Source organism: Cyprinus carpio, chromosome B13 (assembly GCF_018340385.1).
Source record: "Cyprinus carpio isolate SPL01 chromosome B13, ASM1834038v1, whole genome shotgun sequence".
NCBI lineage: Eukaryota > Metazoa > Chordata > Actinopteri > Cypriniformes > Cyprinidae > Cyprinus > Cyprinus carpio.
The window spans coordinates 3,710,896-3,726,431 of record NC_056609.1 but is presented as its reverse complement, the minus strand read 5'-3'; the positions used below and the strand labels follow the sequence as shown (position 1 = coordinate 3,726,431).

At 37.3% G+C, this 15,536-nt stretch overlaps 1 protein-coding gene across 1 annotated transcript; it reads left to right on the top strand.

The window, feature by feature from the left end:
• Positions 1–813: 813 nt before the first annotated feature.
• On the top strand, positions 814–13,772 carry LOC109069313 (Kv channel-interacting protein 4). Its single transcript, XM_019085945.2, has 8 exons — positions 814–1,149; positions 3,301–3,425; positions 3,694–3,763; positions 4,345–4,415; positions 4,687–4,794; positions 7,837–7,941; positions 12,190–12,252; positions 13,162–13,772. The coding sequence occupies exons 1-8, from the start codon at positions 942–944 to the stop codon at positions 13,207–13,209; spliced, it is 798 nt and encodes a 265-aa protein (XP_018941490.1). The 5' UTR covers positions 814–941; the 3' UTR covers positions 13,210–13,772.
• Positions 13,773–15,536: the final 1,764 nt, after the last annotated feature.

Here is a 15,536-nt window from a genome sequence, read left to right as displayed (position 1 = left end):
CTAGAAACGCCAAGGTCATGGGTTTGATTCCCCAGGAAAGCAACAATGTATGACAGTCACTTTATCTAAAGCTTCTTTAGATGAACATTTGTTCCCTTTTGCATAAAATGATGCCTGGGAGGCAGGTGAGTGTGATCAGAACAAACAAACAGGGCAAGGGAAACGGCTAAAAAAAAAAAAAGAAGCACGTGCTGAAAAACAGCTGGTGACTTTGTTATAAGGTCATGAAACCTCCCATTTCTGCACCACTTTGTTCACACCACAGTTAAAAGCGTCAACGCTTCCCACAATTACATGCTGCAGTCCACCATTACATACAACAAAATGATCAGATACAGCCAACTAACCAACCCACTGAACACCTGCCGGCTCCAACACACCTGTCTGGAAGCTTCCACAGATCCTGAGGACCTTGATCAGCAAGATCGACATTGACTACTGATTAACATAATGTTGAAACGCATTACAATTGATTCTTTGTAATATTTATTCACCAGCACCACAGTACAATGACAACCGTTGATTTTGTGTTGAAATGAATCATTGACGCGTCCACACTGACTTCACATTGTTTCAATGGTTGGTAATAGTTGTGATCTTTGTGTCACTTTTGTCTTCATCATTCTATCTGATTGCTTTTTCTACAGACAGAAGTGAAATAAAAGATGTTATTTGATACTTTTATTAAAAAAAAAAAAAAATGTTTAATGTATTTCCTGTAAAAATAAAATAAAACAGATAATTAATTTCAAAGATTTCCCAGTGACACTAGGCAGTGCTTACATATGGGAAACAAGAGCCAATAATTCAACTGCCAACATGGAAATTGTACTTTCCCACCCATCTGACTGTGAAAACAAGCAATTCCAAAACAAGTCGATGAATTACTTATGCAGGCTTTTGTTGGGCTGGAAACGGTCATGAAGTGACATGAAAGAGTAATGGAAAGACGTCAGAGCGTGTGGGTGGGAGTGTTTTTGGAAGGGAACACACATAACACACAGACAGACAGCATCATGCTCAGCAGCATGTCACAGTCACAGGAGTACAGAGGCTTCAGACAGCTCATGCCCGGCGATGAACCAGGTGGACTCTACATCTTGATGCTGGTGTCCCTCTTCCCGCTGTACTACTGGTGCTTCACAGACGGTGAGTGGCTGGATTGAAAAAGGAAAAGAAGAGGAAAACAGGAAGTGAACACACTTTGAAGTCTCTGTTTACCTCAATTGTTTCAGACTTGGTCAGAATTATATGAAAAAAACAGCTAAAATTGCAAAATATTTTATATTTTGAATGGTGTTGCCAGAGTAACAAATCAAACTGTAACACTATTTCTGTGTTGTTGTTAAGGCTCTTAGCAGGCTTACAATTTCATGAAATTCAGCACACACATCATTGTTGGCTGTCTTTGGCAAAAGTTAAGAAATACTTGCTTTATTTTGACTACCTAGTCACCAAACACATACAGTGGAGATCAAAATTAGAGAACAATCTATAAAAACTTATTTTTAAGAAATAGTACATCATTTGAAGCAATATTAGCTGTAGGTATAATATAAGTATTAATATTATTATATAATATTAATATTAGCTGTAGGTATACCACTGTTCTACTAAAACGTTTGACAAAATATCCGAGGCATTTCAATGAAAATTTGATCACTTTATTTTGTGGAAAACACTGATCAAAATGAAAGAACAGTAACCACTGTAGCCCGAAAGATGAGTTCCAACTAAAATTCTGCAGGGTTACAGCTGTCAGAAATCAGTAGGAAATGTAAAGGCCCTTGCTGTGAAGGACTTCAGCACATCCTCAGCCGCAGTACTGCTGCGTTCAAGTCCTCCTGGGAAGTTTGTACAAGTCGTAATTACGACGTCATGTGCATTCAAGTCAGTTTAGTCGGCACAAGATGGCAGTGTACCTTCTTTTAATAAATTACAAGAAAATATAAAAGGGTTTGTTTACTCTGCTTATAGAAAATGAAAAGCAAGGAATTTACATCAGGTGTGTTTTGCGTTTTTAATTTTTTTTAAATAATTTATAAAGCCACTTTAATCTGTATCGCATAAAACTTATTAATTAATTATTATTGATATAATAATTAATTGTTATATTGCAATCCTGTCTATCAATTTCAACTAAAAAATTACTGTCAACAACAGGCGTTGTATCCATCGATCCATTGATTCTGTCATGTTTCTCATTGACACGCCCACAACTCGGAAACTCAGAGCTTAAAGAAAATTCTGAGTTTCCAACTCATAATTACGACTTTGTGGTGGCGTTCATGTGCGTTTAACTCGTAAATACGATGTATCCGACATGACTTGAACGCACTATACATCACTAGTCTCTCTCACTGCGCTGGTGTGATCTTCGTCCACTCTTCTTCCAGTCTCTTCCACAGTTCAGTGACTGTAGTGGGTTTCTTAGCCATAACTTTGTCACCAAGGATTTTCCAGAGATTTTAATGGGGTTTTGATCAAGACTCTGGGCTGGCCATTTCATTATTTCAGTGTTCAAGGAACTGCTTTACCTGTTTTTCTGTGTGACAGGGGCATTGTCCTGCAACCTTCTCCGCCTTTCACTGACTTCTTTACACACTGGGCTTCAGTCTTCAGTCTTTCACCAGTTCGACCCAAACATGATGTTTGGCATCAGACCCAAATAAATTAAACCTGCTCTTATCATTAGAGTGAACATTAAACCAGTTCTCCTCTCTCCACAAAACATGCTCCTCAGCAAAAGTCTAGCCGTTTGATTCTTTCTGCTGATGAGAGGCTTTGTCTTTTAATTCTCTTAAACATGCTGAGACAGATCCTTACCCTTTTCATCACTGAACTGGCGAGCAATTCCAGCTGCAGTGCTGAACCGAATCCCCATTGAGAGCCCCTGCATTGTCCTGTCTTCTTGCACATTTGTCGTACATGGACGACCAGCCTTTCTGGGGGACGTGAACCTGATATATTCACAGATCACAGAGAAATCACAGATTGGAACGACCAACCAACTTGCAGTGTGTGAAAGGGTCATCCCTTTGGCCTTCATTTGGACAACCTGCTTTCACAGGGTTTCAGTCACCTTAGAGCAGCTCGCCATCTTGCAATCTCAGTGAAAATTTAGCTGATCCCACTCCCCCTCTCTCCACCTATTGCTTTCCTGTCATCTCTCTACTGTCCTCTCGCATTTAAGAAATTAACCAATTATTTCACTGTTAGTGTGACCTACACACTTTCTCTAAAACAGATGAGAAATGTAACATTCAGTTATTAATGTATAATGAGATGTTTCTCTTCTAGAAACTACTGAGGATGAGTTTGAAATATCCTTTGTTTGCCATCGGCCTGATGATCTGGAAATACTACAGGAAGAGACTGAATTCAGCAAGAAAGAGCTGCAGTTCCTCTACAGGGCCTTCAAAAATGTAAATGTTGCTCTACTTACGTAGATTAAATAAGGAGGAAAGTCAGTACATTAGCTGGGAATATCACACTTTGTGTGGCACAAATAATTGTTACTTTATTTCTTTAATTCATAATTATAATTTACATTTCTTTCTTTCCTTCTTTCTTTTTTTTTTTTTTTTTTTTAATTCTGAAAGACATAATTAATTGCATATTGCATTAGGTTGAAGGTTTTGGCCACAATGGTGTTTTTATAGTGTTTGTTTTAAGATCTGTTGTGCATTTCAGGAATGTCCCAGTGGAGTGGTGACTGAGGACGTGTTTAAACTCATTTACTCTCAGTTCTTCCCACAGGGAGGTGAGAAAATATATATATCGTATATGTATATAAATATATATATTGTAATCTTTTTGTTAATAATATAATTTTCCAAAGTTTGAGTGTTTGCAACTCAAGATGTATTAAAGATATGTAGTTCAGTCCCAGAGATATGAGGATCTCAGTGTGGCTGTATGTCCACATTGTTGAATATTACCCATTTTCAGTGGTCGAAAACCTGCAAGGGGAATGTCTGAAGAATAAATAACACTCAAAGTAGAAATATATCTCTAAATATATCCCTCTATCAAGAAAATTGCATAGAGCACAGTAAATACATCTATGACATTTAACATTTTGGCTTTCTTCACTATACATGTTTATCTTTCTTGAGAAAAAAAAATATTGGCAAAATTAAAACTTTGCGTTGGGGACCACTGGTTGAGTTGACATGTTTTTCTTTTTTTCCCTTTAGTCATTGAATCAATACTACACAATGCATATTTATAAATTCCATTTGCATTATACATACATACATACACACACACATACTGTATGTATGTACAAATATACACTGTATATAAAGCATTGTCCAATTCCTTTTTCTTTCTCTCTGTCAGATTCAAGCATTTATGCACATTACCTCTTTGAGGCATTTGACACTAACAGGAATGGCTGTTTGAGTTTTAAGGTAACAGAAGATTTTTTTTTTTTTTTTTAATTCTGGTCCAGAAGATGGACCACTCTGCACTTTCTATGTCCATCTTATCTAACACACTTGATTCATATCAACAACTGGTTAGGAGAAGATCTATGAGCTGAACTAAGTGTGTCAGATAAGAGCGACATAAAAGTGCAGAGCGGTGGGTCTACAACAAAGCTTGTAACGTCTTCTAGTTAAGATTTGATATGTTTGTTTGTTTCCTGGCAGATTTATAATTCTTCTTATTGTCATTTCACAGGAGTTTGTTGCTGGTCTGTCACTCATACTTAGAGGCTCAATATATGACCGGCTAAATTGGGCATTTAATTTCTATGATCTTGATAAAGATGGATTCATCACAAGAGAGGTACTTGAGGTGACGCTTTGATCAGTTTAGTGTCTAGAAAGACTAATGTAAAAGTATACAGGTGCTGGTCATATAATTAGAATAGCATCAACAAGTTGATTTATTTCACTAATTCCATTCAAAAAGTGAAACTTGTATATTATATTCATTCATTACACACAGACTGATATATTTCAAATGTTTATTTCTTTTTTTCTTCTTTTTAAAAAAAAAAAAATCTTTATTTTTGAAACATTGGGAACAATACAATAGCTAGATTTACATAACCTCATGGTCACAGTTCCAGTCCAGTCTGTCCAGTCTGTGAACTAGATCAAGGTTCTCCATTCCCAACATTCCCATTTTTGTAAATATAATAAGAACATATTAGAACACAAACAAAGGGTGCATTACTATAATACAAATCTCTAATACATATAAAACAAAAGATAACACAATTATTTTGTTAATAAACGATACATAAAATACAGTACACCAAAATCAACCCTTGATTACCATTATCGTGACAACTTTCAGGAACACATTCCTGCATGTTGTGTTTGATTAACATAGGATACCCATTTTGACCATAAGACTACAAATCTATTCATCTGCAAGCGGAGTGAAAATGTTAGTCATTAACACATTCTATCCATTTTTCCAGAGTAGGGGGATCAGGGAGGAGCCAATGTCTGGTGATAGTTTTCTTACAGGCAATAATTAAAATTCTGAATAGATACTTTGCATAATCAGGTAAGAAGTGTTACCCAAAATAAAGTTGGTAAAGTTGAAGGGTATTTTCATGTTGAGAATATTTTCGATATCTTTGTGTTTCTCTATCCAATATTGTTTTATTACTGGACAATCCCAGAATATATACCAATGGTTGGCATCTTCACTTCCACACTGCCTCCAGCACTTAGTCTCCTCCCTGGAGCCAGAAATTTTCTGTTTTGGCGTAATGAAAAACCTGATCAAACATTTTCAACCAAATTCCCTCCAAGAATGTGAGTTTGTTCATATCCACTGTGATATGCAGCAACCATTCTAATCCTCATCAGTAATTTTCATGTAACTTTCCCTTTCCCATTTTGTTTTCACATATAATGTTAAATTTGTTTGTTTATTCATAAATCCCTTATACAGCCGTGAAACAATACCCTTTTTGACTTTTGCCTGGTATGCCATCAATATTTCCTGGAGCACTGGTTTTTGCACATCCAGGGACCTAATAACTTCTTGATTGAGATAATGGCGTATCTGTAAATATCTGTAAAAGTCCTGTTTCTCCAAATTATGACTGGTTTTAAGTGTTTGGAAATCATTCACTTTACCTTTATCTGTTAATGAGAAATGATTTGTTATACCCTTAGACACCCAGTTCTGGAATCCGACATCTGTTTGATTAGGTTTGAAATCAGGGTCATAGGCACACCACCTTATTATCTTCAGATTACCGTGCAATTTATATTCATGTTTAGCCTCCATCCAGATTTTTAATTGTGATTTTATCCAAGGGTTTTCAATCTTGCATAGTCCTTTCTAATTCTTTATTTCCCAATATTGCCTCAAATGTTTATTTCTTTTAATTTTGATGATTATAACTGACAACTAAGGAAAATCCCAAATTCAGTATCTCAGAAAATTAGAATATTATTTAAGACCAATACAAAGAAAGGATTTTTAGAAATCTTGGCCAACTGAAAAGTATGAACATGAAAAGTATGAGCATGTACAGCAATCAATACTTAGTTGGGGCTCCTTTTGCCTGAATTACTGCAGCAATGCAGCATGGCATGGAGTCGATCAGTCTGTGGCACTGCTCAGGTGTTATGAGAGTCCAGGGGCCTCTGATAGTGGCCTTCAGCTCTTCTGCATTCTTGGGTCTGGCATATCGCATCTTCCTCTTCACAATACCCCATAGATTTTCTATGGGGTTAAAGTCAGGCAAGTTTGCTGGCCAATTAAGAACAGGGATACCATGGTCCTTAAACCAGGTACTTTGGCACTGTGTGCAGGTGCCAAGTCCTGTTGGAAAATTAAATCTGCATCTCCATAAAGTTGGTCAGCAGCAGGAAGCATGAAGTGCTCTAAAACTTCCTGGTATACGGCTGTGTTGACCTTGGACCTCAGAAAACACAGTGGACCAACACCAGCAGATGACATGGCACCGCAAACCATCACTGACTGTGGAAACTTTACACTGGACCTCAAGCAACGTGGACTGTGTGCCTCTCCTCTCTTCCTCCAGACCCTGGGACCCTGATTTCCAAAGGAAATGCAAAATTTACTTTCATCAGAGAACATAACTTTGGACCACTCAGCTGCAGTCCAGTCCTTTTTGTCTTTAGCCCAGGCGAGACGCTTCTGACGCTGTCTGTTGTTCAAGAGTGGCTTGACACAAGGAATGCGACCGCTGAAACCCATGTCTTGCATACGTCTGTGTGTAGTGGTTCTTGAAGCACTGACTCCCAGCTGCAGTCCACTCTTTGTGAATCTCCCCCACATTTTTGAATGGGTTTTTGTTTCACAATCCTCTCCAGGGTGCGGTTATCCCTATTGCTTGTACACTTTTTTCTACCACATCTTTTCCTTCCCTTCGCCTCTCTATTAATGTGCTTGGACACAGAGCTCTGTGAACAGCCAGCCTCTTTTGCAATGACCTTTTGTGTCAATGGTCATTTTTTGGACTGTCAAGTCAGCAGTCTTTCCCATCATTGTGTAGCCTACAGAACTAGACTGAGAGACCATTTAAAGGCCTTTGCAGGTGTTTTGAGTTAATTAGCTGATTAGAGTGTGGCACCAGGTCTCTTCAATATTGAACCTTTTCACAATATTTTAATTTTGTGACACTGAATTTGGGATTTTCCTTAGTTGTCAGTTATAATCATCAAAAATTAAAAGAAATAAACATTTGAAATATATCTGTCTGTGTGTAATGAATGAATATAATATCCAAGTTTCACTTTTTGAATGGAATTAGTGAAATAAATCAACTTTTTGATGATATTCTAATTATATGACCAGCACCTGTATGTGTGTGTATGTGGTTTCGGTCTCCAGGAGATGATGAAGATAATGAAGTCGATTTATAGTTTGATGGGGAAGTATGTGTATCCCTCCATACATGATGATACTCCCAGCGAACATGTGGAAAACTTCTTTCAGGTGAACACAAACACACAGGATGTTCATTAATGTCCATGTTGTGACTCTACATTTCTTGCACCCAAACATTTTTGTTTGCTAAAAAGTAAGGAACACTATTACAAAAGGAACTCTATGTTCTCTCTCCACATCAGCTACAATTAATGGAAAGTAATACATTCATTACAGTGAAAATGTGTTTGCCTCCATCCTGATTCCTTCCATTTTTGTTTATACCTCAAACTTAATTGTTTCAAAAATGAAAATAAAATCTAACAAAATAAATGTAACTCCATTAATAATATAGCTTTAAACAATAATTTTATATATTGAAGCAAAAAATGATCTAACACCAACTGGGTCGATGTGAAAATTCTGAAAAATTGCAGAAGGAGATTTCTGCCCCCCCATCCCCCCTGTAAAACTATTTTTACAGAGGGGGCCGAATTAAATATTCTGTTCAGGGGGCCCACAAACCATAGTGGCGCCCCTGGTTCTACTCACTATCCTCATAAGTGTTTAATTGTTTGTTAGCACCACTGATTGTCTAATAAATACCACTGGCTGTAACAACCTTCGTCACTTTCTCTGTCAGAAGACAAGACCGTAATGGCATGGATCCAATAAAACTGGGCCTGGACCCGTTTACTGCAACCATCAAAAACCTGAAGCAGGAATTGCTTTTTTGTTGGCCAACCCTAAATGGTTTTTTTTTTTTTTTTTGTGATCTCATCCAACGCCTATAAAACCAACACTCCCCCATACACTTCTTCACCTAGCCCTTTTTCATTGCTGCCGTCTGTGCTGAATGTGGGATTCATGTCACTGTCAGTGCCATACTCGGGAACAGCAAGGGATTGCAAGGGTGTTCCATCATGCTTGAAATGAATCCATAGCCATTTCCCACTGAGAAAGCCAAAGTAGGATTCATTATCTCTCATCTCTCTCCAGCCATATGCTGCAGTGGTTTGAACCGTTTCGAAACCAGGCTGGAGCAATCATAAATTCTCCCTCATGATTCCTTTCCCATTTAAAGGAAGTGTTTTCGAGGAGTGTGGGTAACTTGTTGAATAGGAAGTCTGTTTTCGCCAGGAAAAAGTGAGATTTGTTGATTACTCAATTATCTTCTGTACCCTGGCAGCTGTGAGTGAATGGAACGAGGCAACACTAATTTCTGCTTATCGCTGTGGACTTTATACTCACTTATGATGTGATGATTCCATGGGGTTCAGCACTCCATCCGTGTCATCCATGACCATTGGGTAAGTTGCAGCTGGGAAACACCACCAGTCTAGGCAGTGTCCTCACAAGATCGTCCTCCTTCTGTTACAGAGGAACCTATTCAAGTGTACTTATCACATTTTACTTCCCTTGGAACATCAATGCTGTCTTCTATCCCAACTCTGCCATACTTCCAGCATCTTCTTGGAAAGTGTTTTGTCTGGCATCCTCTAATCATGGTAAGTTCCATCCACCCAATATCTCCTCTTAGTTCTCCATTTCATATGCCAGTGACTGTTGATTATGATGATGATAGATTTTATTATATTGCGTTTTTCGCAAGCCCAAAGTGCTACACAAAGCAATTTAAATACAAATATGTAAAAACAAATAGATAAAACAAAACAAAAATAATGATAGTACACTCAGAAATGGGTCTTTAAAGACTTCTTAAAAAGTCTAATATTGGAGAATTTCTTACCACCAAAGGAAGTTTGTTCCACAGCCGTGGAGCTAAAGCAGAGAGGGCATGACCACCCAAGGACTTCAAATGTAGGCTGCTGAGGAGTAAAGGAGTCAGACGAGTGGAAAGAGTGAGTTGTTATGTAAGGAGCAACTAGATCACTGAGATATGCCGGAGCTAATCCATGAATAGCTTTATATATTAAAATCAACATTTTAAAACCAATACGTGCCCCGTACTGGGATCCATTGCAGTTCATAAAAAACAGCAGAGATATGCTGATGAGCAATTGTGCATGTCAGTACATGTGCAGCGGAGTTTTGCATATACTGCATTTGCTTAATACACTTTTCAGGGAGAGCCAAATAAAGTGTATAGCCGTTACAAAAATCTAGTCTCGACATAATAAAGGCATGGATAAGCCTTTTCACATCAGGCATTCCGAGAGCTCTCTGACCCTCCCATAGACAGCAAGGATCCTTGAAAGATCAATGCTCAGAAATGCAACAAGAAGATCGTTAAAATAATCCATGTGACATCAGCTCTCGGAATGCATCAAAAATATCTTAATTTGTGTTCCAAAGATGAACGGGGGTCTTATGGGTTTGGAACGACATGAGGGTGAGTAATCAATGACAGAATTTTCTTTTTTGGGTGAACTATCCTTTTAAGTCTCTTGCCTCCATACATGCTTTTTTGTTTTCTGGGAGGTTGGTTTTCTAGGACACCTGTGAGTGGACTTTGCCACAAATTTGCCATCAGCAGAAAGATGTATGATAATCTTAGTCCTAGTAGATTTATTCTCAAAGGTCTGTAAACTGCTCCCTCTGGTGGGGCTACCCAGTACATTCCAGAATGCTGAACTATTGTTTCAATACATTTTCCAGAACATCAGCATTCCCTAGGGAGATTGTATCTGACAGAGGACTGTAGTTCATCTCAAATATATGGAAAGGCTTCCCCTGAATCCTAGATGTGATGGTCAATCTGTCATCTGGTTACCATCCAAAGACAAACAGCCAAACAGAGCACAAGATAGAATAAGTGAGATGTTACTTGTGCACATATTGTCATGAACAGCAGGACCAATAAAGTTGTATTCTTGCCTGGGCTGTGTAGGCACAAACTCCCTCAAACAGTCCACCACAGGGATGACTCCCTTCCCATGCATACTTGGCTTTCAACCTACACTCTTGCCCTGGACCAGCAAGTCTTCAGAGGTTCCAGCCATGGACCACTGGTCTCTTCATCTTGGATTTTTGGTGCCGTGGAGGTTTTCTTGGGTATTTAGTGGACTGGGAGGAATTTGGGTCATAGGAAAGAAGGTTTGAGGCTTGAGACAACATCCTGGATCTGGTCTTACTTGCTGCCTTCCACGCAACCAATCCTAACTGAGAGGCTGGGCCAGTGTCTGAGGTCTTGGACCTCAAGAGTGGTCTGTGGAGGTGGGGTAGGTACTGTAATGTGTCCGCCTGGTTCTGCACCCCCTGTGCCATCTCATTCACCAGAATACTGATCATCATCACCTGATCCTCATCACAACCCCGATCATGGACTGTGTATATATAAACCCTCAATTCACCTTCTGAGTATGACCATCAAGCATTGTGTGTACTATTCGTCTTCTTCATCGGACATCTCCAAAAAAAGGACTGTTATTGTTTGTGCTTCTTTACCATTGATGTGATTGTGTTCTAAGCACCTCCCTCTTCATGTTTCATTGTTCATTACCTCCATTTAAAGTCTAACAAATACCACTCTCTGCAACAACTTCTGTCACCTTTATCCTTCTGTGACAAGTGAACCTTACCAACAGCAGTTGAAGGAAACATGAATTCTGCTCTCTTCCAGAAAATATGTACATATGATTTTCTTTTAGTGAAATTTAGTGTTTAGTATATACCAGATGTAACAGGACCCCTCTCGTCTAAACTGTTCCCCATTCGACTTATCAGTCAAAATGGAGAATGTCTGGTCTTTAGTCTGTAAGTGCATCTGGATTATACAGCCTGAAAATGACCCAAAGCATAGAAGTCCACCATGGAATGGCTGTTTTGGAGTGGTCTAGTCAAAGTCCTGATTTAAACCTAATTGATATGCTGTAGCAGGACATTAAATGGGTAGTTTAGACTCAAACTCTATCTAATGTGGCAGAACTAAAGCAGTTCTGCAAAGAAGAGTGAGGCAAAATATCACCACAGTACTGCTAAAGACTGATCTCCAGTTATCGGAAGCGTTTGGATGCAGTTATTGCTGGCACAACTGGATTTTAAGTTCAATAGGCCAAATGGTTTTTCACATGGGTGACAGCTGTGTAATAACGTTTTTGCTTTAAAATGAATGACTAAATAAATAAATTAATACATAAAAACTGTATTATGTGTTTACTCTGGTTGCCTGTTTAATGTTGCATTTCATGTGATCTAAAACTATTTTGTATGAAATATAAAAAATGAATAAAAAAAGAAAACAGGATGGGGGCAAATACATTTTCACAACACTGTATATTGCTTGAACTCAAGGATTTCCACCTCTTTTCAAGAATTCAATAATGTATCTTGAACTTTATAAACTTTTTTTTCCAGAAAATGGACAGAAACCATGATGGACTGATCACTGTTGAGGAGTTCATGGAGTCATGTCAAAAGGTTTATATCTACAACTTATTATTTTAATCAAATGCAAAACATCATAATCAAAGATGAAATATCTCCAGGGAGTATTCCAGAGAGTAGGTTTAACTTAACACATTAAAAACATGAAGCAGAGTGCCAGTCAAACCAGTCACGACGAAAATAGTGTGTGCGCTTTTTATGATTATTAGGGTAATCTGGAGGAAGCACAAAAAGACAATCCTTTCAGTGTGAGTTTATCAGTGTGTCTTCAGTCATGTATTCAGTCAGATAAAGACTCTTTTTTTTCTTGAGTAAAAAAAAAGGTTCTTAAGAACATATTTGAGAACTTAAGAATTTTTCAAGAATTGCACTGAAGAACATTATTATGAACTTTGTGGAATTGATCTTAAGATATTTCTTAAGAAGATTTTTTATTTTATTTATTTATTTTTGTGAATCTGGCCCCTGGTGTAACTGTATATTGTGACAAGCATATGCACCACATGCATCATAATTACATTTTTACAATAAAATGTATATAGAAAACATCCCATTGGAGAAAAATGCAGCAATGTGTTAGAGGAGAAAATGTTGGGTTTAAGATTTGTTGAGTAAAATAAACTGTGCTGTAATAATGCTATATAATGCTAACATGACGTGTAGTCTGTGCTGCCATGCACACTGGAGCCTCATCAGAAGGGAACACATGTGAAACTGAGAGACATTAAGTAAACTAACTCTGGACCACAGGTTCATGGAGTACGTTGCTATTAAAGTTCCCCCAGTTTTGGGGACTGAAAGTTAAGTCAATGGCTTTCTCTGGAAAGTCAAACTTACTAAAAGTTATAGTTACTTAACTTACTAAATGTTTTCTTTCTGGAATATCCTGCAGGAAAATCTGACTTTTGCCATTTACTTGTCTTTCTTTTCTGTTTATCTGAGGATGCAAATATTATGCGGTCAATGCGGCTGTTTGACAGTGTCTTTTAGGAGATTCTGCCCAGCTGTGGATTTCGGCACATTCTTCTCTCTTCATCAAGAAATTTCTCCATCAAGAATCTTACTGTGTTCACACTGTACTTATATATTATGCATTTTTATAATATTTATGTGGGGTTTGCTTTTTTTTTTTAATCATAGAAGGCCTTTAGGGAAGCACACACGCCTGTAGGGAAAAGCTTAGCTCTTTCTGGAAACATCAGTATGCAAAAAAGTGTTTAGTTTTTAACCATACTTTTTATTGTATTTATTTTTTATTACTAACTTTTTGTGTGTGTGTGTTAACTGTGATTTTATCTCTTGTTCTTTTACTTAATGATAAGTGCACTACAGCCAGAATGTGAGGGTTAATTTTATGATACAAATGATATGTTTCAGTTTGAAAAAGGGAGGAAATGCGTGTTTTAAATCAGCTGACATTAGAACAGACAGAGTGTATTTTATTGAGCTGTAAAGTAAACATGTCCAGGGCCGGTGCCCTAATGTTGTGCCCCCTCCCTCAAATATTATGGAAGTAAAATAAATAAATAAATAAATAAATAAATAAATAAATAAATAAATAAATAAAATAAACACATACTATAAGGAACTTTAGAACTTTAATAAAATATAAAAAATAATAAATAAATAAATAAATTGTAATTAAATTGTATTATTTACAAATTATAATTTTAGCTCTAGACAGTTACCTATGGCTATGATTTTATTAATACAGTTGTCTGATTGATTTTATAGTCTCAATAATTCAGAAATCACGCAACAGAAAATTAAGCACTTTTACTATGATAAAACCATGGTTCGTTTTTGTAAGGGTTCTGATGTCCACACTTTTTTTTTATTTTTTAATTGTTGTTGTTGAAGAAATTATAGAGGCTGTGTCATCTATAACAAAAAGGTGGCCAAAAATGAAAGATTAAGTGGATATTTGAATTAAATGTTTGGTCAATAGCATATTAAACAAGGATTTGATCATCCTGTAAGTGTAGCAGCAGCAATTATTTTGGCTCCCTTTGCAGGCATTTGAAATAATATGTACATAAATTGTTTATTTTGTATTACATTAGTATTTTAATGGTGTTATTCGATGAAACCATATAATTAATAAACCAGTCATTATTGCCTCATTGTTTTTATATAATGCATTAAGTCATTTGAAAGGCTGTTGTTGTCTGTTTTTATAACCCCCCCCCCAAAAAAAAAAAAAAAAATATTAATACTTCTTTGTAAATTATTATTTGCAATAACAAAACCATGGTTCATTTGCAGTTACCATGGCTACAAGGTCCTTTACGTTTTGATAGCTTGTTTTTCCAGTTGAAATGAAATAAGCAGAAACGAAAAAAAAAAAAAAACGAAATTCTTTCCCCCTTGCCGCCGATTGGTCAACCAAATATGAGCCTGCGACGTCATCCTCTGTTCATTCACCAAAATAATAGCCCTCTGCTGCTATATTAATATGCTTTATCGTCTTTCTTCTGTGCAACCTAATGCGTTTCACAGAAATATTGATTTCAGAAATATTAATCAGAACCCAGGCTGGTTTTAATTAGCTGTGCGTTGTTAATGGTGAAGCTGCGCTACCCATAGAGGAGCAGATAAGAAGCACAGATAATTATTTTTATTTTTTTTTAAAGGTTAGCCTGTGGTTAAGTTCATTAATTATTTAGTCACTCAAGTCTGTTTTTAAGCTGTCATTGTGTTTTTAAAATGTAAGTGCCTCTACATCTGTAGACAGCCAAGCGCATGACATTGTTTTGTAGGCTACTGCTCAGGTGAGGCTAACTTAAGTGAAAAAACAAGACTAAAAATACACTCGGCGAGATAAAACATCTTATGCTACTGATTCTTTTGACGGGTATGATTTTCTCTTTCTCTGTCTTTCTACTATGTAGGCGATCCACTCCATGTCAGACTACTATTACTATTGGGCCCTGTAAATATGAAAATCTTTTATAGAACCAGGGCTGTAGCAGGGGGATCCGGGGCCCAATGCAGGTTGTTGCTGTGGGCCCCCTTGAAAACACGTTCCGGAAGGAGGGACCCTTCAAGCCCAGGGCCCCTAGAAATGTCCCCACCTTTTGTCCTGCTAGCAACGACCATGTGTAGAACCATTGTCTGTCCCATCCTGTTTCAAATTATATTTATTTGAACCACTCTTTGAGCTTCTTTCTTTGTGTAAAGGGTATAGGAAAAAGTAGGGTACAACGGAGCTAAAGGTGCCCCCGGGGTAAAAGGCACCTTTGATATTATTTTCATCTAAACCACTAGATGGCACAAAAACGTGGCGTAGCACTTTCCAAAACATTTGCTTTTCAAGA

Coding starts and splice junctions, on each gene's coding strand:
- LOC109069313 (XM_019085945.2), top strand. CDS start 942: ATGGAAAGACGTCAGAGCGTGTGGGTGGGAGTGTTTTTGGAAGGGAAC. Junction 4,795..7,836: donor ATGGATTCATCACAAGAGAG/GTACTTGAGGTG, acceptor TTCGGTCTCCAG/GAGATGATGAAGATAATGAA. Junction 12,253..13,161: donor TCATGGAGTCATGTCAAAAG/GTTTATATCTAC, acceptor TGTTTATCTGAG/GATGCAAATATTATGCGGTC.